This window comes from Sitodiplosis mosellana, unplaced genomic scaffold (assembly GCF_009176505.1).
Source record: "Sitodiplosis mosellana isolate CC-2019 unplaced genomic scaffold, AAFC_SMos_1.0 Smas_scaffold_6197, whole genome shotgun sequence".
In the NCBI taxonomy this organism is placed as follows: Eukaryota; Metazoa; Arthropoda; class Insecta; order Diptera; family Cecidomyiidae; genus Sitodiplosis; species Sitodiplosis mosellana.
Genome location: NW_022601438.1, coordinates 8,413,985 through 8,438,634, shown reverse-complemented (window position 1 = coordinate 8,438,634; position 24,650 = coordinate 8,413,985). Strand labels below are relative to the sequence as shown.

Genomic DNA, 24,650 nt, shown 5'->3' with positions numbered 1-24,650 from the left:
TCCAAATTGAAATGCAATTTGCTTCAAAAATTCCCCATTCTGCATTCAATCGTGAATGGCTTTTATTTTCCAGCGAAACAAATGAAAATATATCATTTTGCTTACCATTTTTGTCTTAATTCAGCGTTTCCAACGGTACCAGCGGTTTGGCAATGTATCAACTACTTCACAGTTAGATTTAAGTTGGCGCAAACCTTTTTTTTCGATTTTTTCAATTTTTTGCAAAATTTACACTGGGTGAATTCAGAAATGTGGGCCACTTTCAACCCTATTATTTTGGTTTTCTCATTTTCTATCGAAAACAATACTCCAAGCCAATTTTCATCCAATTCGGCCACCCCACATTACAACTCTTCCCTGATTTCGTGTGGAATGGCCGATTTAGTGATTAAAACCAATTGAACGTTGCTTTGCTTGTGTGATTTTATTCCGAAAAAAAATTTCCAATGCACATTTTTGGGGCGTAATAAAATAATTGATCGAAAATTCGTCATAAAAAATAGATCAATTGAAACGTAATAAATTTATGTTCGGAAGAATGGTCCATCGTAGACTTCATCCTCGCTGCAAAGTGCGGGGTATTTGGGATTCGTACCACTTTGGCAATCAGATGCGGTTGGACCATCGTCATAAATCGGCCAATCGTCAATATTGGCCACGGCATAGTTGCATGCGACCAACGCTTTGCGTGCGCCGTTTTGATCGGTATATTTTGCGATACTACAGCCCACTGTGTATGCATTATCCTTTACGACTTGCGTGAAATGGCCCAAATCTTTTCTGTAATGCGAACAAATGAGGTGAGTAAATATTTTTTCATTTTTCTCCTTCTTTGCTATCTCAAATTTGAATCATTGATTTAAAAATGCTAATAGAGAATTTAAATCGAACATTGTCTTACCCATTCGAATCACGCAAACGGCCTTGTTTACGGATATCATTCATATTAGCCCGTGGATATTCTTGGAACCAGTAGCCCGGTGCCCAGTTGGCAAGGAATTCATTGTTTGTGTCACCATGCAGCGCCAAATTTTGCCCCGAATATTGGAATTTTTGTGTGCTTCTACATACATCGTGATTCATTCGACATTGTTTTGTATTGTACATTGCAAGCGTGGCCAATTCATCGTCCCATTTCTAGTGGAATAGAATACAGTTCAGGTTTGGATGAATTACACATTTACACTACACCATGCTCATTTAATTCAACGTTTAGTTACCATAGTGGCCATTTTTTTAGCTGGCTCATATCCGGGTGTCTCTCCATTGGCTTGTTGATGTCTCAATTTGTTGTGTGCATCGAGAAACAACTGCTGCAGCTCAGGTGTAATTTCAACGAACTCAGCATCGTCGGAACAACGTGAATCAAACGCCTATTTTAAGAAAAATCAATTGATTCATTTTAATTGTCTTATTTATTTGAAGGGAAAAAAACGCTTTGAATAATTTTGACACTGCTTTTAATTAGAATCACATTTTTCCATGTGTTTTTTCTTTCAGATCAAAAATTGATGCTTATTTGAATTTACATCACTTTTTCAAACACTACTTTTGCGACAAAATGCATGTGTATCAACATACGAGATCGGTTCCGCAAGCGACATGAGGCTGTGCACCTTGTGGACAAATCGATGGGTCACAGTATGAATCGTCGGCTTTGACAGTGGCAGCGGCTAAGCACACAACTGTAATAGATCGAAAATGATACGTTTGAATATCAAAACTTTCTTTCTCCACACACATGCGAATTGTCACTGTAAATCACAACTTACTAATGAATTTCCTTAAGCACAACATGATATCAAAATGTATGGCAAAGTCAGCAATTCATTAAAAAAAAATTCTCTGAACTTTTTCCGATAGTCGTGCGATTAGTTGCTCAGAACTGATAGGTTTATCGAATTAACTGCAACTGAATTACGTGTTAAAGCGCTGCTCGCTATTTATATTCGCCAGTGATGCGGATATTTTTTGTTTATGATTCTGCTGTTTCTTCCATTCAAATCTTGATCAAATAGTTATTCATCAAAAGTAATTAGCTCATTATTCAGATGCAATTTAGAATTTAATTCGAACGTTTGCAACCATACACTTTGTGCATTATCTGATCTATTGAATTTCTACGAAACAATTTCCTATTGTGCATAATTAGAAAGAAAACTGCAATTTTTTTTATCGTTGTTTTTATTTTCCATAGACTTTGTTTATTAAAACAATTTAACATTTTATTCATAGGAAATTTATAATCATTTACATTTTATTTTTCAATTTAAATTTTATGAATTTATTCAAGAAGAGAGACTGTAGCGTTCGTGCTGTCAGAAGTCATCTCATACAAATTGACCGTAGCGGGAATGCGAGCGAAACAATGCAACAGTGACAAAGATAGTCAGTAAGAAAAATATGGAAAAAAAAGTTCAATACAAATTCACAGCGGATCCAGCTTTAAAATTAAACCTTATTCAATGTAACACCCATTTCTTGAATTTATTCACGAAGTTTTCACATCGCGTGTTCAATTGTGATACTAAAGATATCTAAAGATAGTCAATTTTCACACAGAATTGTGACGAATGTTCAAGTCTCGAACGTGAATTCGTCTCGAATCTATCGTTTCACTTTATTTATTTTGAAGTTAATGAAAATACATCGAGCGACAATTCGGCTGCTGGATTATTTTTCCCTAATGAATGAACAAAACATGATTAAGTAGTTAAACACGTTTTCTGTACGAAATCCATTTTAAGAACAATTGATGTTAATCGTTTAACTGAAAATATACATGTAACACCACAAATTTTGAATTGCTTGACTTGTTTAGTTTATTTGATGAAAAGTATCCTGGTATACTATTTGTTCCAATTAAAATAAATTCGAAAAAGTCTTTCTCCATAGCGATCCACCCCATTTATAGGATGGAAATCCCAGAAGTCAAGACATGCACCGTGATCCATATCACATTATATGGTGCTGTAACCAGCTATCCCAGTCAATACATCGTCCGAGGTCATTGTTGCCATACATCAGCGTATCCAACATGTGAGTGAGCAAAGGTGGCCAATTTTTTGAATCGTACCAGCCATTCTGGGATCTGACAGCAGCGACAACCACTCATGAAAAAAAAAAACAAATCCAATTTGAACACAAATAATTTTACACTATTTTCACCATTTACTCAAGATATTGCTTCAGAAGAACATGATTGAAACTTTTCTTTTGAAAAATTTCTATTGGCATAGTCAGCAAACGAAATTCATTGAACTTGCTTCAATGACTATAGTGGTGCAGCCTATGGACGATCGACGTATACAAGTGAAGCTTCGACTACATTTCCATTTATATACCAATTTGTTCTGTTATTCAATTTTCGATCATTTGTTCTGTCTCTTTTTGACGTAGTCAGTATAGATACATCCAGCTAAGATAATGAGCTCATTATTCGGATGCAGCGTTGAAAAAAATGTAAATTGAATGCAACACTCCATCTGAAATACTTTTCTACGAAAGACTTCCCCAGAAAAATGGTGTTAAATAAAGCTAAATGCAATTTTCGTTGCTATTTTTTTTGGTGAGCTGCATTTTTTGCTAAAGTATTTTTTCTCTATTCAGAAGTAGCTGAATCGAAGCTATAACGGCTATGAAGAACTATGTATTCGCTGGATCGTTAGATGATTCAAACAGGCGTTAGAATGATAAAATATTTCGATCGCAATCGGTGCGGATTTGAAATACTTTTTTTTTCATTTTTATAGGAAAATGAATGTTTCAAGCTATTGTTGTCACCTACTTACCTTTTTGCTTATTCTATAACTCATGAACCGGCATCAATCAAAATGTGAAGTCATAATCCAATGATTGAACATATCAAAAAAAATTTATAAAAGGCTATTTGAATTGAATTGCTCGTGAATTTTATTTGTTAACAAAGACGAATTTTCCTCATACAATTTTTTTTGGGATAGTTTGAAGCCAAAAAATAAATGTAAAAAATATTAAAAATTGAATACAATGTGTGGAATGCGGACAATTTATTAATAATTGGGGTTTTTGAAGAACATTCCCTCGTATTTTTCGTTTACGCTGCACAATCCTGCGATTGAAAATATAAAATAATTTTAGCTCTTGAAAAATTGTATGAAAATTCAAATTTGTTTACCTGGATATTTTGGATTGGTTCCGGTTTTGCATCCAGATGCAGTTGGACCATCTTCGTAAATTGGATAGTTGTCCGTATTGGCAACGGCAAAGTTACAAGCAATCAAAGCCTTCCGTTGTCCATTCAAAGTGTATTTGCTCATGCCGCAGCCCACTTTGTACGCTTAATCCCTGACCACTTGCGTGAAGTGTCTAATCCATTCTCTGTTTTTTTTAGAGAAGAAAATCAGTAAATTATTTATGAGTTTTGCGTGAAAAAATTACAAACGTACCCATCGGAACCTTTAAGTCTGGTATTCTTTTTTATATCGCTCACGTCGGCACTTTTCACTATTCACTGAACCAATATCCAGGGACCCACTTAGCAAGTTCTTCATTGCTTTTGTCTCCGGATACAGCCAAATTTTGGCCGGCCAAATAGAAATCTGGAGTGCTACGGCATAAATCGTGAACCATATCGCATTGCAACGTATTGTAACCGGCCAGTCCAGCCAATGTATTGTCCCATGTCATCGTTGCCATGCGTTTGGCTGGTGGATAGCCGGGCGTTTTTCCCATCGCTTGTTGATTTCTCAATCTATTCATTTCGTCCAAGATAAGTTTTTGTAACCCAGGTGTCATATTAATCTGTTGAGCTGACTTGCACTTTGGACCCCATGCCTGCAAATTTATTCGGTGAAATAAATGCACATTGTGTTAATGATTTTATTACGATTCAAAGAAATCAACACTTTTTCTTCTTCGAATTCGTTATTCAGCGAAAGAAATGGTGAAAAATACCGGATCAGCGCATGCAACATGTGGCTGTTTATTGGGTGGACAAAGTTTTGGGTCACATCAACCATCTTGGGCCCGCACAACAGCAAAAACCACGCACAAAACTGCAATAAATGTAAAACGTTACACAATTCGAAAAAAAGATATACACTGTGAAGTCCACTGGACTCCACACAATTTTCATCACTTACCGAAGATTTTGCTCAAAATGAACATGATTGATTTTGGTTCTTTATTGTGTTTTCTCTTATTGGCAAAGTCAGCAATCGAAATTCTCTAAACTTTTTCCAAATGGGCTAGTATGTCTCGGCTTAGAGACGATCGACGTGTGAGAATGCCGCTTTAACTGCATTTCCATTTATATTCGATCGATGCTGACAATTTTTTTCTCTGTTCATAGCTATTTTCAAATTCGATCATTTGTTCTGTCCCGTTGCGACACAGTCGATATCATCTGAAGAAATTAGCTCTCATTATTCGCTAGTAGCATTTGAATTGAATGTTCGCACTTGATGCACTTCATGTGGATAAGATTGCGTGAAGCGATTCGCATCGAGCATTGGAATGTTTGAATATTTATCACTTTTCAATTGATGCTCTCAAAAGTGGTTGCTACGTCTTTTGTTGTGTTTTTCCCCCTTCAATCTAGCACTAGCTAATTACGAATGGTTTGTATTGGATTTCGTCTATTAAAAATATTCGAACGAAAAAAAAAATATTGCATAGTCAAATTTCTTGACAATAACACTTCCTCATTCTAATCAGCGGCTAAACACCGGCAAATTCTTTATGCTCGTCAAAACTTAACTTTGGTGTCATCGGAGTGAAACGACTGTCTTTGAACTGTTCGTCGATCAACAATGCGGTGCATTTCGATGCTCGAGCATCCAATTTGTGCATCAAGTGTGCCGGGTACTTTGACTTCTTTGCCAACTTGATATCGAACAAACACTCTTCTGGCATATTCAAATGGAGAAAACACGCTGAACGGTTTGCATATGCAAATGCCACTTCGTCGGATCCATTTTCAGCATGTTTTAAGGCATTGTTGAATGTGTTCATTGCTTCCATATATTTACCCATTGTGAAGTAAATTTTACCCTTTTCACGTAGTAACAAAGCAGCAAAATTGTTTTTCTGGTTTTTCGCCGATTTCTCCGACACAAACATTTGATCAATAAGCGGCTCAAGATTATAATCAGCCAATGGTCGAATTGTGAAAATATCTTTGTATAAATCCGACTTTTTCGCTTTTTGCCACAAAATATTCAACGTGGATTGCATTTTGACACTTGTTCTTAAGTTTGCGCGGCAGAAATGATGCGATATAAATAGCGGTACAAATAGAACTGATGTCGATGACTGCAAATGGCGAATCGAAATTTTATGCGGACATCACGACGTTCATTTTACACTGCTTCATGCTCACAAATACAGAGATAGAACATGCGAAGTGTCAAACTGAATCACACTCTTGATGCCGGTCAATGACAATGAACACAGAGCAAAGATAGTGATAACCAAATAATTGAATTTTTGATATTTGACACAGACATGACACAAACTGATGTTTTAAATGCTGAAAATATTTCAATTAGACTAATTGAGTTGATTCAGAAAATGTTACTTGGAGAAATTAGTCTTGCAGTCCATAGTCCAACAAGTCTTGCTTGAAAGCAAAAATGTTCTTTGTTGAAACTAGATACAAAAACGTGGACGTTTATGAAAATTCTTCTCAAGCCAGAAATACACTTACTCTCGAAAAATTGTGCAACTCAAGCATAAAATTCCATTTTATACGGCCATGTGAAGCAACTGCCGGTTTCAAAATCGACGAGCACAACAATCCTTTTTGTTTATTTTCGTAACAAAGGCATGGAATTGTTCATATTTTTCGTCATCCGCAATGAAACTGAAGTGGCTCTGTTAGAATATTGCACGAATCATATGGTATGCTTACGTACTTGGATCATTGAATCGGATAAAATAACAAAGTGGATACTCCAATGATGAATGTCACTTATGTTTTCTACAAAAATCCACTGCTAAAAGATTCAATGTAAATTCGAAAAAAAAAACAATTAAGAATGTACATTGTGCATTGCCCTTTTTGTCCATTTACTGTTTTTCTTTGTCTCTGCATTCACATGAGTAGAACATTAAGAAAGCAAACTGAAAGAAAAATCGTCGAGAGTAGCTCAGTTTCGTTCCAATATCGTGCCGAATGGCTGTTGTCTCAAATATATATTTTCATAGAGAGAGAGATAGATCGGTTTAATCATCACATGGTTTGTTTAGTTTTTACTCAAGCCAAGCAAAGCCAAGTCAAGGCATATTCAGTTTAAATTACATTTAATAAGATAAGAATTCAGAAGAATAATGTAAACTATTGACATGATTTGAAAGAAATGTGCAGAGTATTTATTAAACAACAATTCATTATTCTACTCATCGAATATTACACTTTCAAACATTTGGTTATTGCTTTTTCTGTACTAGTTTATGCTATGAATCATCATCGGACATGACAATTGCATTTCCAACAAAAATCCCCATTTATTTGTCTCACACAAATGAAAACCATTTCAAACAACAACAAAAAATAAATTAAAACTAATGATAATTACAGCAATTTTGGTTGACTCAAGCTCAATTACACGGCCAATGAATTCAATAAAATCTCACGTTTGACTTGCAGCCAACCGGTGTAAATTTCTAACTTTCTTTCAAGAATAAAAAAACAACAATCTATCGATAATTTCAATAAAGCTCATGCAAGAAGCCTCGCTCTAATGGTATCAATTAATTTTTTTTTTTAAATTTCGTACGACATCAGTCTCGGAAAATGCATGTTGTTTTATCTCTCTTCTTTTTTTTTAGCAAATAAACAAGACCAAAATGATTGTCACGAGTAAATTATTGCGTTGTTTTGGTAGAATGTGCACGTATCACGAGAAAAACAAGTACATGTTTGCTTGATTTTTTATCTGGTATAGGTGCCTATATATGCTCCGCACCCTGGACAGTAGTGGTTTCCATTCTGACACGAGTCTATGAAATACGGTAAAATTGCACATGGAATCAAACTGAAATGGGGTATAAAAAAAAACAAAGTATTTGCGTCAATAATAAAGAAGATATTAGAAGAAAATCGGATTTAATTTCAACAAAAATAAAACAATGACACACCCAAATAAGCAACAGGTTAGTGCGATAATATGCGTTCGAGTAGATGCCTCATATTCCAGTCGCGTCATCACATTTTTGTGACAGTTCATGCAAACGACCATTGTTGGCTGCGGTCCAACAGCTGGAATTGTTTGTATGTGCACAACTTGAACTTTGAATGCCAAACAGAATGAAAAATCGAATCGAATTAGTTTTTGGGCTAAAAAAAAAAATTGTAAAATTGAAAGTGGTGAATCTTGAAATACCTGGCTGTTGTGTAATGACGGACGGGTGCAATGGGATTGGATTCGATGTATATTGGGGCGGTACATTTGGCGTGTACTGCGGTGGTGGATGTGGATGTGGATATCCTTCTGATGGATGTTCAGGAACTTTAGTACCGTGATGCATTGTTTAAACCTTCAAATGACTATACTCTTTCGTGTGATTGCTACAAATGAACTACAATGACTAACTTCAATTCACATTGGAAGCAATGACTATGACTCTTATCACTAGAACAAATAACTGTTATCCGATTAATCGTCAAATGAATTGTGTAACTGTCAATGTGTAAATGTGGAACACTTGTCTCATTAGCAAATTGTGTTCGAGTTTAATTTCGTCGAAATTTCCACAATCGATGTGTCAATTTTATTTCGCCAAAATAATACGTATATCGTGTTACCTTTGCAATCGTGGATACCATGCTAATTCAATTTGTGTGTATTCGTTTATTGTGTTTACACGTTCATTACAAAGTAGACCTACGTCGCATTTTTGTTATCGTCTAGCATTCATATTACCTAATGGAAGTGTATTCTTGCTCAGCTGATAAGCGAAAACAGACGATATAAATACACACTGAACAAATCGGTTGGATTAATGACAATTTATTCACAAATCTATATGCGTACTTACGCGTACGTATACGTTTCACTGTTGCACTTCCATTTATTTGCAAATAGGCCAATGATTTCGATTGCAGCACTTGCTATTGTTTGAAGTATATTGTTTCAAATACAAGTTTCTTGTCGTTGAGTGAGTATGATAACAATAAAAGCAGCAATACAAAGAGTAAATGGGTAAGACGTATATTGAAATTTTAGCTGTCTCTATTTCGATTGAACGAACAAAACTGATTTAGATTGAGCTGTTTCTGTCATCGATTGTTGATTAATCTATCAAAAAATTGATTAAAAAATTGCTGTTTTTACTCATATATGTGTATACGTAAACACATATACGTTATTTGCTGGTTGGTTTTTTGTTCAACCTTTAACTGAAAGTTGATGTTTATTCAAGACCTGTAATCAAGAAGAACAAAAGGTGAAAAATAAAAAAAAAACCAACTACAACTATTCATTGATGTCTTTTTAATTCGAATTAATTTATATAGAAAACATCATCTAATCTTGAGTGTTTTGGAGTACTTAAACTTGGCATATTATCTATCTATGGCGGCACATTATCTATTTTATCGATTTTTTCGTACAAAATTTGATTGACCCATACAATAATGAGAAAAACGTCTTTTGTTTAACATTAGGAATTCATCATTTGTTTCACAAAACATCGAGAGAAATAAAATGACAAAATTTGGGTTGAATATGCTTCCCCGAGGAACTGAAATAATTTTTCGTGTTTGAAACAATAATCAAAATGTTAAACAAAATGAAAATAAATGTCAAAAAAAACCTTAAAATTAGTGGGATTACGATGAACTGTTCTAAAGCTCATATAAAGTGATTTATCAAAATTCAGGAGTCATTAAAATACATCCTAGTTCAAAAAAAAAAATAAAGAAATCATTGAAATTGTATAAAAAATAAACAGGAAAGGCTTGATCGCTTCGGACCAAAAAAGGCCTCTTGACGTTTTATTTCATCAGACTGATTTGCCACAGTTGACGCATCTGAATTTCTTCGTACGGAACATATCTGTACAGTACACAAATGGAGCACACGGCCAACATCTAATCGCAGAAGAAAAAAAAAATACACCAAAAATATGTCGAATTAGAAAACACTATCCAAATGAAATGTTCACATTTGTTTTGCGATCAACTTTTTTGTGTCGTTGGTACTTACATAAAAAGGCAACACAATAGAAATGCACAGTGAGTACCGCAAGTGGATGTGTATTCAGAGCGAGTTTGCAATATTTTTTTGCATTTACGACACGTCGGAAATTGTCCAGCAACGGTAACAGCTGTGTATCAAAAAGAAATTCCATTAGAAAAATGTTCAGTTTATTTTCAAATGATTCGTGACTTACTTTGTTGAACAACTGGCGGCGCTGGAGCCTGTACCGGTGGCATCATTTGCGGCTGTGTCATAGGCTGATAATGATGTTGTGGCATTGAATATGGTTGCGGCATGTTTGGGTACACTTGCATTTGATTCGGTGGCACCGCTGAACAGTTCATTGCTTCGTCGTAAGACGGTGCACTTGCCGATGGGTTGTTCCATCCTTTCGATTCCATTTCTTTCGATTCCATTTCAGCTGAATTATGAAAAAAAAACTTGTTTGCTTCACTTCTTCAGCACAGAATGAACTATCATCGCCTTTGTTTTTGTTCAAAAATGGAACACTTTGGATTTGTGAGGTAATTTTTCTTCAAACGAAACACCCAAAATCGTACAATGGCACACAAAACTATTCTTGAATTCTCATACACTTGCTGTGCGGAGATTTATACTCTACAATGAACGAAACGTACGGTTCAGCATTAGCGAGAGCACTATGAAGTGCTTTCGGTGCAACACATGTCGCGATACGTATACTACGAGCTAAACATAGAAGCGTAGAGAGACAAAACACACACACACACACACACGTACGCACGGCAGCTACGGTACAACGATTTGAGTGCTGCGTTTTCTGTCTCTCAACGCTTCTACGTTTAGTTACTATTATACATATTACTGTGTGTGTTGGATTGCAAATATATACATAGTGCCGTACTGCTCTTGCTAATTCCGTATTGTACACTTCGCACACAGTCGGCGGCGATGTGTGAATCTCCACAAAGCAACTATATGGGTTTGTTTAATTTACACGAAACCTAGGGGTTAGACACCAATTTCTAGCATAGCTAGTTTGTTCAAATCAGTTCAAATATGCGTTTAGTTTCTTCTAGTTTTTCTAGTATACAAGCAGAAACTCAAATATTCTGCTAGTATTTCTAGTATCTACCATTCATTCTTCCATAAGTATAGTATTTCCAATGCATTTCTTATGGAAGAATTAACGGTACTTTTTGTAAACAAAACATTTGAACTCCATAAGCAAAGCATTGGCAGTATATTTTGAATGGAAGAATTTGTTCATATAAAAACCACTGCCAATGCTATTCTGATGGAAGAGAGATCACTCAATTTTTTTTTCACAAATATTCTTCTAGTAACTTCTAGTATGCTCGATTTTTGCTAGTTTTCTTCTAGCGTTATTTCGTGTCTACCCCCTAGCATGAAACGATATAAACACGTGCTAAACTAGTTCTTCTTTCGTTATTTATTTGAAAATTGATGGTAATAATCAATTCAACAAATTTTCGGAAGCGCAATTTGGTTTTTTGTTTTCGATTTGAAGCGATTTGAATTTACATTCCGATGATTGAATAAAATACTCGTTTCTACGCACTTTTTCTTGAATTTCTTCTCCTACGACTGGATTCGTCAATACCCAATGCTAACGAATTTCAAACTAACGCAACTAAGCTGGTTCTCTTTTGAACGAACATATCGAACAGCACAAAAGACCGTAGCAGACCATGAACGCATGGCTCTGTGTGCGATGAGAAAGAGAGAAACAGAGACTTTAACTGTATGAACGAGAAGCTACAAGGACTTCAACACTTTGTTTATGTGTTGTTGCCGCACCATCGATGATACAGGCATCAATACACTCACATTTGCATAGACAACCCAACGAATGACTCAGATCGGTTGCTACATATTAAGATCTTTGTGAAAGAGCACAAAACCATGCATTGTTCGCGTTAAAGCATTTTAGATGGAACATTCAGCGGCAAACACATTTATTATGCTTATGGATTTTTATGGCATTAGGTTTCTTGATATTTACGGTTCGCTTTGTTTTATGTGAAATATGATGCTAAAGTCGAATCGATGATTTGCTTTGTACAAGAAATGCCTCGAATCATATAGATTACAATTTAAAATAACATTGCTCCGTTAAATGAAACGGGAAATAAACGGTCGAATGTTCAATTGACGCAAGTTTCGAGGAAAATCCACACTCAGATCAAGAATGTTTGACATCGTGACTATCTTCCAAACAGTATGTGAAGCAGTAACAGCCCCAATATCTTTGAAAAAGAAAATAAGTTGGTAGGTTGAATATGAAAAATAATTAATTTGAAAAATATTTTCGCCCGAACAGGCACATTATAAATGCTACTTTATGAGCCATTCCACACAGTTTTAAGAACCTCGTTGCTTCGAATGTTTTTTCTACATGATGTATATACAATATACATATATTTTTATTTTCTTAATCAAATTTCGACCAAATTCAACTGACTCAACTGCTGTTATCGACGTTGACAAAAGAAACGAATCAGCATGTTAAGCAAAACACAAATATTTTTGGCAATTTTTTAATGTGGACTACACATTTTGTGGCTAATCATGCGTCAATATTTTCGTAATTGACTTTTCTTCATTTGAATTTCGGCTTTCAGATAGACATTTTTGATTTCATATCAATATTGATAACGGTAAAACAATGTTAGTCTATTTTACCATAAAAATGTAGAAATATTGAGGTAAGGTGTGAACAATTTATACGCTGGCGGAAAAAAAAAATTGCGACACCATATCCTGGTATTTTGAAGCAAATTTTATTTCCGTTTTTATGGTTGTATTCGTTATTTCCCATCATTTTGAAAAATGCTCATTTGAAGCTGAGTAACATTACATAACTACATTGATTCATCTTCCGTATCATCACATTTCTTATCATTTTCTTGCCAATTTCGTTCAAAAGCCAAATAATTTGAACTTTTACTGAACTCAGACAAATTATGTAAGTCACTCAGAATTTCTGAGTCATAAAACACTTTTATTCGTATATGACAAGTGTCACTCGTTTAGATACAACGAGTTATGATTTAATTCAATTCTGTGAATGAATCATGTCATCTGAAACTGTTTGATGATCAACGTATAGATTCAGTTTCGCTTGTTTTCGCATTATCTCAAGCAAAGTATTCGAAACCATATACATATGTGTAATGGAGGAAAATTTCATAAATCAGAAGTTTTGAATAATACAAATAAGTTGGAGCGTTATCATATAAAGGCGCAATCTCGAAAATAATCAACGTTCAACAACTGTTGAGCATACTTACGATGGTTGCCCGTGTGCAAATAAAATGACTAACAGTAACTTACGGTCACTTAGTTGTATGTAGTCACTACATATATTCACGATATCGATACGTCATATTCTCGATAATGATACGATTCATTTTCTGTTTTATGAAATACATTACGAAAATCAACCGCCAGCAAATGTAAACATAAACAAGCGAAAACGCACGCCGTATCAATGCTGTGTAAACTAGACTGCACATTATTAATCGAGAGCTGCTAATTTAACCGGAACAAATATATATAAGAAGCATACCGCTATGAATCACGACTTTATCAAATGTTTATATTTGAAAGAAATAACGTTGCGACAAAAAATCCCCTGAAACATACAGTTACTTATTTTATTTTTATTGCTGCAATATTGCTCTTTCTGCTGTTTTCGTCTTGCAAATCAAAAATTCGTTTGAAAAAAATAAGTTGGTCAAAAGATCAAATCATTTACTGAAAAAACTAGAAATATAATAGAAAAATTATCAGAATCTTCGCGTTGGCCACTTAAATTTTCGCGTTGGCCACAAATGGCCAAGTGGCCACAGGTTGGACAGCGCTGATGTAGTGGTACTCAACTAGAACTGGTCAAGTTGATTAAAATCCATTTTGTATGGAGATAATCACGTTTAGTCATTCTTTCAGTCAATCGATTAATTTGGGACTTTTTGAACAACAGTGATTTGTGATTAGAGTTAACTACAGTCGTTTATTTTGTTCGCGACAATCACTTTTGGTCAGTGAAAATGTCCCAAATTAATCGACTATCGACGAAATCAATCGAAATTTCCCATACTTGGTGGAAACGTTCTTTGTTGTACAGACTTACCTATCATGCAATCACGTACTTTGACACAACTTACTAGTTAGTCAATATTTAAAAAGATTTTTAAAAAGAAGGTATTCGTATGTCAACTTAAAGTAATTTTTCTTACCGATAATAATCTCAATTCAATTCAAACACAAAAGGTCTAGTTCATAGCAAATTTATTTTCATTAGGAAATTTTTGCCTACAATCAGTAAAAATTCAAGTAAATTCGGTTCAGTCTGGGATGATTATTAAAATAATATCAAGCGCTCACATCGCAACTGTGCCGATAAATTCGCCGCAATTTGGGCAATAGTGTTTTAAATCTTGGCAGGAATGTAAGCAATAGGGTACGAACATACAGCAGAATCCGCTAGAAATTGAAATTTATTTTTCATTTGAAATGCCTTGAAATGGATTCAAACTGCTTTTTATTCCAAATTCAGCCTACCCCATACAGCATATGATGAATGCGACCAAATGCGTCAGTGAATTTGGTTCGTATCGAATTTTTGTTTCAATATTTTGATGGCACGTCGGGCAAACAGTTGGAAATGGATCATATCCAAGAGATGGACTATATTGGTTTGTATCTGGGAAATTTCATTTTTCAAACAGCAAAATTGTTACGATAGTGACTATTTTCACATTTAACATAATTTTTAATCAAAAATGATGAAAAAAAAATAGAAAACGGTTTAAATAAATGTCTTTGTTACTGAATAAACTCTCATTTTTACCGGGTGGCCTTGCATCAAAAGGCACCTCTGCATGAAGCCGCCGTGTCGGTTGAACTACAATGCTCGATCCAATTTCTGAGTATGGAGGTGGAAGTTGTGGAAGTCCAGAGCTAGCGGTGACACTAATCTGTGAACGAGAACAAGTTTGATATTCTGCATACGGTGGAGGTAGGCAAGGGTACACAGGCTTTCTAGAGTTGTTTTCCATCTTGAATTCCTTTTTGGATTTGTGTGCACCAAATTCAATGTCGTTGTTGTTTGTTAATTTTTGGCTGCATCACGACGACTACTTGCAATGCATTGTCAAATAAATCACACGACTCATTATCGCTCTTATCATTTGTTCTACTAGAAAGATTCGATTATAATTGAATTCTTTTTTTTCTGTGAAAATCGATTGTTTACATTGATCAAATGGCATTTCAGATACTATTATCACACATGTTTCGAAAAAAACAGCTAAATTTGTGTAATTTATGAAGAAATTGGCTCACAGCTTTTTTTTCAGATTATTTCGGTGACATCTCCGAAGAGAGATATACTTTAATGGCCCATGGAATATGAATGAATGACATTGAACCACTTGAAGTGGTCAAATGTACAGGTGGGCCAATTCACGAGTATATACTCTCATACTCACTCATTTCAAAAATGAGTATGTCTCGACATACTCTCTTACTCATAGATACTCTTTGAGTATGAGAGTATATACTCAGAGTATATACTCTTTGATTTTGCGAGCGGCTTCAAAACAGCTTGTAATACGAGTAAAAATTGCACATCATGAGTGTGAGCATAAGTTTTCGGCGCTCGATTATTTTCCATATAGGCCAATTCAATTGAATATAATATTATTAAATATTTACACATGGAAATATCTCAAAAACGGCTGGGTAAATCGGCAAAATGGACCGTGGTGTCACTCCCGAAGGGAGTGTTAACACCCGGCTGGTTTGATGGCCTAGAATACAAATCCGGCGAAATTTCAGCTGATCAATGGATTCTCAGGATTTGACCAGGTTCCAGTGCTTCCTTTTTTATGTGCATCTGTAAAGTCATATTCCCTATGTTTTGTATGGAATTTTACCACAACGCAAAGAAACTGAAGTGTTAGAATCAGGTCAAATCCTGAGAATCCATAGATCAGCTGAAATTCCACCGGATTTGTATTCTAGGCCATTAAACCAGCCGGGTGTTAACACTCCCTTCGGGAGTGACACCACGCTCCATTTTGCCGATTTACCCAGCCATTTTTGAGATATTTCCATGTGTAAATATTTAATAATATTATATTCAATTGAATTGGCCTATATGGAAAATAATCGAGCGCCGAAAACTTATGCTCACACTCATTATGTGCAATTTTTACTCGTATTACAAGCTGTTTTGAAGCCGCTCGCAAAATCAAAGAGTATATACTCTGAGTATATACTCTCATACTCAAAGAGTATCTATGAGTATGAGAGTATGTCGAGACATACTCATTTTCCGTTTGTATGGGAGTAGGAGTATGAATTATACTCTCTTACTCCGCTCACCTGTAGTCAAATGAAAGAAATGAAAACGTAAATGCATTTTTTTTTTAAATTTTCATTTCATATACAATTTTCACTTAAAAATTTTGAACAATTCTCTCTGACCATCGATCATTAGAAATATTAAAATAAAAGTTTTATGTTTCCGCATTGTACGAGCCAATATAGGCACCTGAAAAAAAAGACCGTGTAATTAAAACTGACTGAATTTCCATTTCTACTCAAATACGAAATGCAACGCGACACGAAGAAAATGAATCTCACCGCATTCAGGACAATGATGTACTGTTTCAAAGCATTCACTCAGAGCATACGGAAGATAGCAATAACCACTGGAAATGCAAATAAATAAAAAGAATGTTAATTTGAAAAGTTTAAAACGAAATGCGGTCTAAAATCTTACACCAAACACAAAACAGAGGCTATTTTATGCGTTTTCGATGTATAATTAGGTTGGAGATTAGTCAAAATTTTCTCTCCACACGATGGACAAGTGATAAACTGAGCGGTTGGTCCAAATGATACTAATTCCTTATGGTCTTTTTGGTTCTTTTCGTCTTTGTTGTCCTTGTGGTTTTTGTGGTCATTGTGCTCATTGTGGTCTTCATGGTCATTTTGGTCTTTGTAGTCCTTGTAGCCTTTGTCATAGACACATTTTCTTTTGACCCGAAATTTTGCTGCTAACTTTGACATTCTGATGGCACTAGATTACGAAATTTACGCTGAACTAACTGTCACACAAAATAATCGTTCGATTCAAGATTTACTACGTTTGTTGATATCGATTGAAAAAAATGCGAAAATTGTATACTTTACGATAAAAAAGAATTTGCCATTCTTTCCGACATAGTACTTGATGAACATTCAAATTGATGACTAATTAATTGAAACGCGATTTGTTACATTCTCCTCAAGATGTTAAACGTAGAAACTGAATATTTCAATAAAATAAAAATAATCATTATATTTTCAATGTTTGAATCAAGTTTATTGCATTTGAATCACCTGTTATAAGAGCAAAAATATGTACTTTTACAAAATGAGAAAAAAAATATAAAATATAAAACGCAGCACGATGGATACAATAAGAATGCATCTCACCGCAATCGGGACAACAGTGCACTGTTTCTTTACACGATTTTATTAGATAGGGAATGCAACAACAACAACAAAAAGAACACAATGAGACAGCAAATAAATGAGTAATTATGTGAGGCTGATATGTAATCCTTGTAGTTATCCACTGACTACATCTATGGGTAAGATTGAGAGTGGAGTATGTTTTTTCTTCGATTTATATTTTTGAAAAGGCGAGTATGTTTTCTGATGATTCTGTTGGCGTTAAAGTAGAGTATGTTGTAGTACCGTCTAGCCTCCGCGGTCTTCATGGTTTTCGCGCAACTGATAAAAGATAACAACATGGTGTCTTCGACAAAGTTGTAGTACTTGAGGTCTTCTATGACTAAGCTGAAGACAGTTATCTCTTATCTCTTATCAGTTGCGCGCAAATCGCGCACATAAAAAAGCAAATTTTATATAGAACTTTTTTTTTCTTATCATTTTTCGCGCTTTTCGCGGAACTGATAAGAGATAAGAGATAACTGTCTTCAGCGATGTTATAGAAGACCTCGAGTGCTACAACTTTGCCGAAGACACCAAGTTGTTTTCTCTTATCAGTTCCGCGGGAACCGTGGAAAACCGCGAGGACCCGCTAAAAACGAACATACTCGCTTTTAACCATTTTTAAGTCGACAGAAACTTGCTCTTCTCTTTCGTAACAAAGTCAATCAAACATACACTACTCTCAATCTCACCCATAGACATGATGGTCATCTCATTTTTTCGGGAAATGATCCTCTTTTTTCTGGTAGTAGTATACATTGGATCAAATCCTAATGCCCGCTCTAATCTCTCTATTCTCACTCGGTATCTTCGCCACAATGCGAATCTTTACATTTTGCAGCTTATCTTAATCTTAACATCTTAACAACTTGCAATTTGTTTGACAATCAATATAACGATTGAGAGCTCCATTATGCCCCATGCCTTCTATCGTCTATTCAGGAAAATTCACTGAAATTTCTTTTTGGATAATATGGTGATACTTTCATGTGGTTTGAAAATATATTCCAACGAATTAGAAAACGATTTTGTCTTAATTTTCAATTTTCTTCGATAATTTGTATCTTTCCATAGAAAAAAGTCATGATCACCTCGAATAGGAGCCAAGGTATGCTAAAAAGTATAAAAAATAATGTAAATTATCATGATAATTACTTAAAAATCATAGTGTTTAATCATTTTATCAACCGATAAGGTGTAGTACCTACGCAAGCAGGACAATAATGTTGTGCCTCTTGACACGAGTCACAGCAATACGGTATGAACATGCATAAACAACCGAAGAAAATACAGAGAAGAACTGCAACTGAATGAGTCATCATATTCGGTCTATAAACAACTTTTGTCAGAACTGTACGTCCACATGCTGGGCATTGTATCGCAGCCGGATCTGGATGATTATCCACAAAGAATGCAGGAAAAAAGGAAGCAAATTGTTTGAACGTATTTTGTTGTGACTGAATAAACTCACATTTTTACCTGGCCCAAACATGTAGGAAAACTGCATTTTACTTTCTTTTAACTAAAAATTTTACTGACTTCAATAGAAAGTCCACACGGATTTTCTTCTAAACTGACAACTTAAATTAACTACGCTCGCTACATTCTGTGTAAGTGTGGAAATAAGCAGTTATATTAGCTTGAATAGATACATGTATTTGTTTTTCTGCAAAAAAGTTATCGTCACCTATTTTTGATAATATGTAGCAGTATTGGCTCAAATTCCACATTTTCTAATTTACGAAAGGGTAAATAGTTAGGCGCTGCTTTGCAACTGTTCATGCAGTAACGAAGCCAGCAAAAAAAATACAATTTATATGGGATTTTTTGAGGCAAGAGTCGCATTTAATTTTCATTCATTATTTCGTTTCTCAATGAGAAACACTCTTTGGCTCAGATCGATAAATATTTGTTTCAACATTTAGACTACGGAAAATTTTCTGCTTAAACCAACAGATATGCTCGAAAATGCTAGAGTTGCTCCATTTCTATAAATTCCAACATGTCGACCTTCGGTATTTTTTCCATCCAGCAAGTGGTTCCAAAACTATCGAACATTATTACATAATTTCTGCAATTGATTTGCTTGTTTATGTAAGAACTGCTGCATCCTCTTTATCTCCATGAAATATTTTTCCTCGTGGATTTCTTATTCTTTTTGTATTTTGAATTTTTATGGCCAGATACAATTATCTGTGGAGTTAGAAAAGAAACATATGTTATGACTGTATTGATGAAAATAGGAAAATATAAAATTAGTTTCAACAAATAAGGGAATGTTTTCATCTTAATTTTCAACTTTTCCAAAGAAAATTCTCTTTCGATAATTAGTAAAAAAAAATTATACCCACCTCGAATAGGTTCCAAGGTATGCTAAAAAAGTATTAAAAATGATTTAAAAATCATAGCATTTTAACTGATATATGCGATTTATAAGGTATAGTACCTCCGCAAGCGGGACAATAATGTTGTGCCTCTTTACACGAGTCAATGCAATATGGTAATAAGCAGCATAGGAAACCAGTTAAAAAACAGCAAAGAACTGCGATCAAGTGAGTCATTATATTTGCTCTATAAACGATTCTCGTCAGAACTCTATGTCCACACGCTGGGCATTGTACCGCAGTTGGATCTGGATATTTTTTTTCATGGAATATAAAGAAAATGGTTTGAATGTATTTGGTCGAGACTGAAAAAAACTCACATTTTTACCTGGCCCAAACATGTACGGAGACTGCATTTTACTTTCTTCTAACTAAAAATTTTACTGACTTCAACGAAAAGTCCACACGGATCTTCTTCTAAACTGACAACTTCAATTAACTACGCTTGCTACATTCTGTGTAAGTGTGGAAATAAGCAGTTATACTAGCTTGAATAGATATTTGTTTTTTTCTGCAGAAAAGTTATCGTCACCTATTTTTGATACTAGCAGTATTGGCTCCACAATTGGAACAGTAATAATGTTCGTTTCGAACGGGATATAATTTGACGCTTTTGACTTCTTTTGCTCGTTGTACAGTCGGTGGAGCTGTTCGATGATTGGTTGGTCGAATCAAGTTGCTAAGACGATATTCAAACTCTGATTTCTGACCCATTTCAGTTGTCTTTTTTCAACTTTTCGATTTTACACTTTTGATTTCTAACTATTAATTTAAATTTGGAGAACGCGACTATCGCTTCCGTTTTATAATACGACTGAAGTATTTCGACTGAAGTAAGATTCAATATTCTTGAAATGGCTACTATAGCTAAATTCTCTAATTCCCAAACATATATTTGGAACCATTTGGAGAACAAAAAACTAAAATTTTGGCATTTGTTCGATTTTAATTCACTTTTCAACGACAATTAAGTAATTAGGTAGAAACGATTCTAATCATTCAGCTATATGTTGACCCTCTTAAATGTTTAACAGATCTATACGATGAATCATTTCGAAACTACCGTTATTTAAGCTGATTTCAGAACGAAAATTTGATTTGCTTTAAACGTTTTATTGCTTCACTGAAGCAGCTTCAGAATCAAGGATTAGCTATTTGCGTGCGGAGAGAATTCCATGTGTATTAATTGTACATCGCCAAACGAAATACATCATAAGCAGTGATTTCATCCAAATCAAAGTTGAATTAAAATTTTTATTGCGGGATATAAATTCAAAGAATGTATTCAATTGGTTGTGTCCAACGAATTGTATGCATAATGAGTCGAGTTGGTTAAATGAAATAAGAATTTTCGTTATTCGTTTAACGCAAAACTGAAATTCGGAAGATTTCATATTTTTCAAATGCAACCCACTATCACTAAAGCACGTATTCTAAATTTTTACCGCTGAATGCTCTCAACAGACACATAGAGTCAAAAGTATCCAAATGTTTAAAATCAGGCAATTTTGTATTTAATCGCCACGGAAAAACTCATTGAACACATTAAATTTGAGTTGAAAAAGAGTTGCACGAGAGTATCAAGCAACTACAACGCCATCTACTGGCAATGAGGAAAAATTGGTCATGACATGTGACAGTTGCTAAGCAATTTCAAGCCAAATGTTGTTTATTTTTTGACTGTTGATACAAACGATCTAGTATGCCACACGAAAATAAAACTAATTAAACTGAAAATTAAATCAAATCGATACAACGAGAAAGGAAAAAAGTTCGCCTCACAAAGAGAAAACCATTGCAATTATCGAAAATGATGGTAAGATTTTTGGAATTACCCAAAACAAACAGAATTGTCGTTCATGTTATTTCAATTTGCAGGGACAAAGTTTTGTGTATGAACGTTTGTGTTTTACGGTTGAATGGTTCCAAGTAGAAGCGGGCCTAGCGCGGCTATTCATTCTCAATTATTTTCCATACGATAAAACCGTTGAAATGGTAAAATTACATTTTTTTCTCTCGACCCAATGAAGATAAATCACACCTTTAATCGAATCGACGATGTCTTTCAGTTTGACCGACAAAAGAATAAAATATTTCTTAAGCGAGTCTGTGTGCCAGATATTGATGAGAGGAACCTTTACATCGGAGCTAAATTGAATGTGTTCGGCCGACAGGTCGTCATCACAAAATACGAAGACGAATACACACGCAAAAAATTGACAAGTCAACGACAAAAGTGAGCCAAACCAAATGATACCTCAGTATCAAAAGCAAATAACCAAGAGGATACTAATGTTTTACATTTTCTTTTAAATTTTAGAGCATTCGGATTAATCCCCACCAAATACATGTTAAAATTGAGCGAAATTTTCAAAATTCTCTGCGATAATGAGTTTTCGATCATCAACTGTGCTATGTTTGAATTATCGCGACAGCAAAGCAATGAACTGACTGATATACTGGGTTTTGGCATCAACGATATTTGGTGCTCGGGCCCTTCGATTGCATTTGTAGTGACCGGATGTAATGCATTTCATCGCTTAAAACAATTGGTTGCAGGTGAATCAGTTTTTTTCTTATTCGAATTGATGAGTTGTTTCTACGAGTTGACGCATATTTTTGTTCAATGAGAAGAATAAGCACAGGGAACATGTATTAATTTGCTTTCTAAAAAAATAATCCAAAGGTCCCGAACGATTAATAAGTGATGAAAGTGCAGCTGATCTTCGTTATGGAAGCGGTGCAATGACTGATGCAGTATTTTACCCAAATAATTCCGATGACATCTCCAAAGTAAATAAAGAAAAGTCAAACAACATTTTTATTCCGTTTTCAAAAATGTAATTAAAACTTGCAATTTATTTGCAGGTGTGTGACTTTTTCTTTTCCACTTCATCAGGTGTTATCAAATCAAATTTGTGCAAATCATTTGAAAATTCCACATTGTGCCTGATAAAGCCGCATGCCGTTCTCGAGGGAAAATGTGGTGACATTCTATTGCACATAAAAAACTGCGGTTTCGTGATCAAAGCGATGAAAATGTTCAATTTGTGTCGTCAAAACTGTGAGGAATTCTATGAGGTGTACAATGGTGTGTCTCCCGATTATTTGGTAAGGATCAAGCAATATTCAACCGAAGAACGATTCCCGAAACTTGTTTCATATGTTATGCAGCAAATGGTGACCGAATTATCCAGTGGACCGTTCATTGCCCTTGAAATCGGATGTTCCAACTCAAATGAATCGCCATATCAACCATTTCGACAGCTATGCGGCCCATTTGATCCGGTAAAATTAACTATTTTTCTACCATGTAAAATTATTCTCCTGTTATAATTTAAATGAATGATTTCTTTTTTTCAACAAAAAATTTCAAGGAAATTGCTCGTGAAATCCGACCGAAAACATTACGTGCAATGTTCGGTGTGAGTCCGATAAAAAATGCCGTCCATTGTACTGATCTCGAAGAAGACTGTTTGCTTGAAGTGGAATATTTTTTCAAAATTTTATCACAATAAATGGAATTTATTGAAAACTCTTTCGCACATGCAATTAACTTACCTATACAGGCTAAATAAAAATGAGATTATAAATTAACAGCAAAATGTTGTTAAAAATTATTTAATTTTTGGAAAATTGAATTTCACTTCACAATTTACGTTCCACAGGTGGATTTACTTTATTGAAGAAATTACGTACAAACTTTGCGATTTTTGATTGAAACTATAATGGTTTTAACTTAAACGCTGAAATATATTGTAAGTTAACTTGGACAAATCTGTGATGATCTTGAATCTAATTCGATTGATTCTGTGGATGAAAAAAATGAAGAAATTCAACTAAAGTTCACCGATAGATGCAAAATCTTTCTGTATACTTTTCAGTCATTTATAGTCTAAAAAATTGTGGAAAATCCAAAGCAAATGAAGAACTAAATGTGCAGGTAGACTGCACTTTTCCTTTTGATATTTATTTATTGGAAATAGACCGTTGGATTTAGCTCTGTGATGGTTTCGTCCTTAGATCAAGCATTAACTATTCGATCATTTTGAATACAGAATTTTCCCATCTCACAACAAAAAAAGAAGTTAAGAAAAAATAAGACAAATGTCGATTTGGAATATTTGACGTGTTCATTTTATCACTTATCCGGCTGAACAGTGTTGTTGATAACATTCTATTTCTGGATATTTATTTTGATTTTGAAACATTCCAGAATTCAAACACAATAAAAGCAAATAAATAAATCTCAACAAGATTTTGCTCCGAATAAATTAATTGACTAGCAAAGAAAATGCCCATTCTTATCACTCACAAATTTTTAGGTAAAATTGTACTCGTTTCTTTATTTCACAATTATTTCATTTATTTAAAGTTTTTAATCAGTTCACTTATGAGGCTACCCGTGAGGCATTGCAGCAAAATAATGGCCCACAACTGAATTGTTTACAGTTCTGAAACTGTATGGAAATTAATAACGGAAAACTATTATGTATAACTTCCGATGTAAGCATCACAATTGGGACAGTAGTGGTCGGCATTTTGACAGGTATCAACGCAGTACGGGATA

At 34.6% G+C, this 24,650-nt stretch overlaps 6 protein-coding genes, 2 long non-coding RNA genes and 1 pseudogene across 13 annotated transcripts; 2 read left to right on the top strand and 7 right to left on the bottom strand.

Annotated features, from left to right (window-relative positions):
* Window positions 1–405: 405 nt before the first annotated feature.
* On the bottom strand, window positions 406–1,907 carry LOC129577018 (antigen 5 like allergen Cul n 1-like). The gene is made up of 5 exons (XM_055463370.1): window positions 1,773–1,907; window positions 1,582–1,685; window positions 1,221–1,373; window positions 902–1,137; window positions 406–780 (listed from the first exon to the last, which is right to left on the bottom strand). The coding sequence occupies exons 1-5, from the start codon at window positions 1,795–1,797 to the stop codon at window positions 525–527; spliced, it is 774 nt and encodes a 257-aa protein (XP_055319345.1). The 5' UTR covers window positions 1,798–1,907; the 3' UTR covers window positions 406–524.
* A 1,984-nt stretch (window positions 1,908–3,891) lies between these two features.
* On the bottom strand, window positions 3,892–5,610 carry LOC129577108 (antigen 5 like allergen Cul n 1-like; annotated as a pseudogene).
* Window positions 5,611–7,577: 1,967 nt separating this feature from the next.
* LOC129577015 (lipopolysaccharide-induced tumor necrosis factor-alpha factor homolog) lies at window positions 7,578–8,803 on the bottom strand. Its single transcript, XM_055463368.1, has 4 exons — window positions 8,789–8,803; window positions 8,367–8,551; window positions 8,122–8,272; window positions 7,578–8,018 (listed from the first exon to the last, which is right to left on the bottom strand). The coding sequence occupies exons 2-4, from the start codon at window positions 8,509–8,511 to the stop codon at window positions 7,916–7,918; spliced, it is 399 nt and encodes a 132-aa protein (XP_055319343.1). The 5' UTR covers window positions 8,512–8,551; window positions 8,789–8,803; the 3' UTR covers window positions 7,578–7,915.
* A 133-nt stretch (window positions 8,804–8,936) lies between these two features.
* On the top strand, window positions 8,937–9,636 carry LOC129577016 (uncharacterized). Its single transcript, XR_008688954.1, has 3 exons — window positions 8,937–9,185; window positions 9,248–9,429; window positions 9,500–9,636. It is a non-coding gene; the product is annotated as an uncharacterized LOC129577016 (long non-coding RNA).
* On the bottom strand, window positions 9,460–11,889 carry LOC129577014 (uncharacterized). 5 transcript variants are annotated; one of them, XM_055463364.1, is made up of 4 exons: window positions 11,746–11,889; window positions 10,378–10,605; window positions 10,191–10,311; window positions 9,460–10,075 (listed from the first exon to the last, which is right to left on the bottom strand). In XM_055463364.1, the coding sequence occupies exons 2-4, from the start codon at window positions 10,598–10,600 to the stop codon at window positions 9,988–9,990; spliced, it is 432 nt and encodes a 143-aa protein (XP_055319339.1). In that variant the 5' UTR covers window positions 10,601–10,605; window positions 11,746–11,889; the 3' UTR covers window positions 9,460–9,987. The 5 variants fall into 5 exon arrangements, with proteins under 5 accessions (XP_055319339.1, XP_055319338.1, XP_055319337.1 ...); XM_055463363.1 differs by having other exon boundaries at window positions 11,709–11,814; XM_055463362.1 differs by lacking the exon at window positions 11,746–11,889 and adding an exon at window positions 10,823–10,925.
* A 2,571-nt stretch (window positions 11,890–14,460) lies between these two features.
* On the bottom strand, window positions 14,461–15,377 carry LOC129577070 (lipopolysaccharide-induced tumor necrosis factor-alpha factor homolog). Its single transcript, XM_055463532.1, has 3 exons — window positions 15,040–15,377; window positions 14,751–14,892; window positions 14,461–14,672 (listed from the first exon to the last, which is right to left on the bottom strand). The coding sequence occupies exons 1-3, from the start codon at window positions 15,245–15,247 to the stop codon at window positions 14,570–14,572; spliced, it is 453 nt and encodes a 150-aa protein (XP_055319507.1). The 5' UTR covers window positions 15,248–15,377; the 3' UTR covers window positions 14,461–14,569.
* A 1,239-nt stretch (window positions 15,378–16,616) lies between these two features.
* LOC129577185 (uncharacterized) lies at window positions 16,617–17,192 on the bottom strand. The gene is made up of 3 exons (XR_008688973.1): window positions 16,978–17,192; window positions 16,839–16,906; window positions 16,617–16,746 (listed from the first exon to the last, which is right to left on the bottom strand). It is a non-coding gene; the product is annotated as an uncharacterized LOC129577185 (long non-coding RNA).
* Window positions 17,193–19,669: 2,477 nt separating this feature from the next.
* On the bottom strand, window positions 19,670–20,896 carry LOC129577126 (lipopolysaccharide-induced tumor necrosis factor-alpha factor homolog). Its single transcript, XM_055463592.1, has 5 exons — window positions 20,613–20,896; window positions 20,409–20,535; window positions 20,143–20,328; window positions 20,048–20,069; window positions 19,670–19,889 (listed from the first exon to the last, which is right to left on the bottom strand). The coding sequence occupies exons 2-5, from the start codon at window positions 20,434–20,436 to the stop codon at window positions 19,886–19,888; spliced, it is 240 nt and encodes a 79-aa protein (XP_055319567.1). The 5' UTR covers window positions 20,437–20,535; window positions 20,613–20,896; the 3' UTR covers window positions 19,670–19,885.
* An 844-nt stretch (window positions 20,897–21,740) lies between these two features.
* Window positions 21,741–24,062, top strand: LOC129577047 (nucleoside diphosphate kinase 7). 2 transcript variants are annotated; one of them, XM_055463460.1, is made up of 8 exons: window positions 21,743–21,896; window positions 21,959–22,075; window positions 22,150–22,316; window positions 22,401–22,639; window positions 22,767–22,873; window positions 22,949–23,191; window positions 23,255–23,368; window positions 23,458–24,062. In XM_055463460.1, the coding sequence occupies exons 1-8, from the start codon at window positions 21,891–21,893 to the stop codon at window positions 23,596–23,598; spliced, it is 1,134 nt and encodes a 377-aa protein (XP_055319435.1). In that variant the 5' UTR covers window positions 21,743–21,890; the 3' UTR covers window positions 23,599–24,062. The 2 variants fall into 2 exon arrangements, with proteins under 2 accessions (XP_055319434.1, XP_055319435.1); XM_055463459.1 differs by having other exon boundaries at window positions 21,741–21,896; window positions 22,949–23,368.
* The last annotated feature ends 588 nt before the right edge of the window (window positions 24,063–24,650 follow it).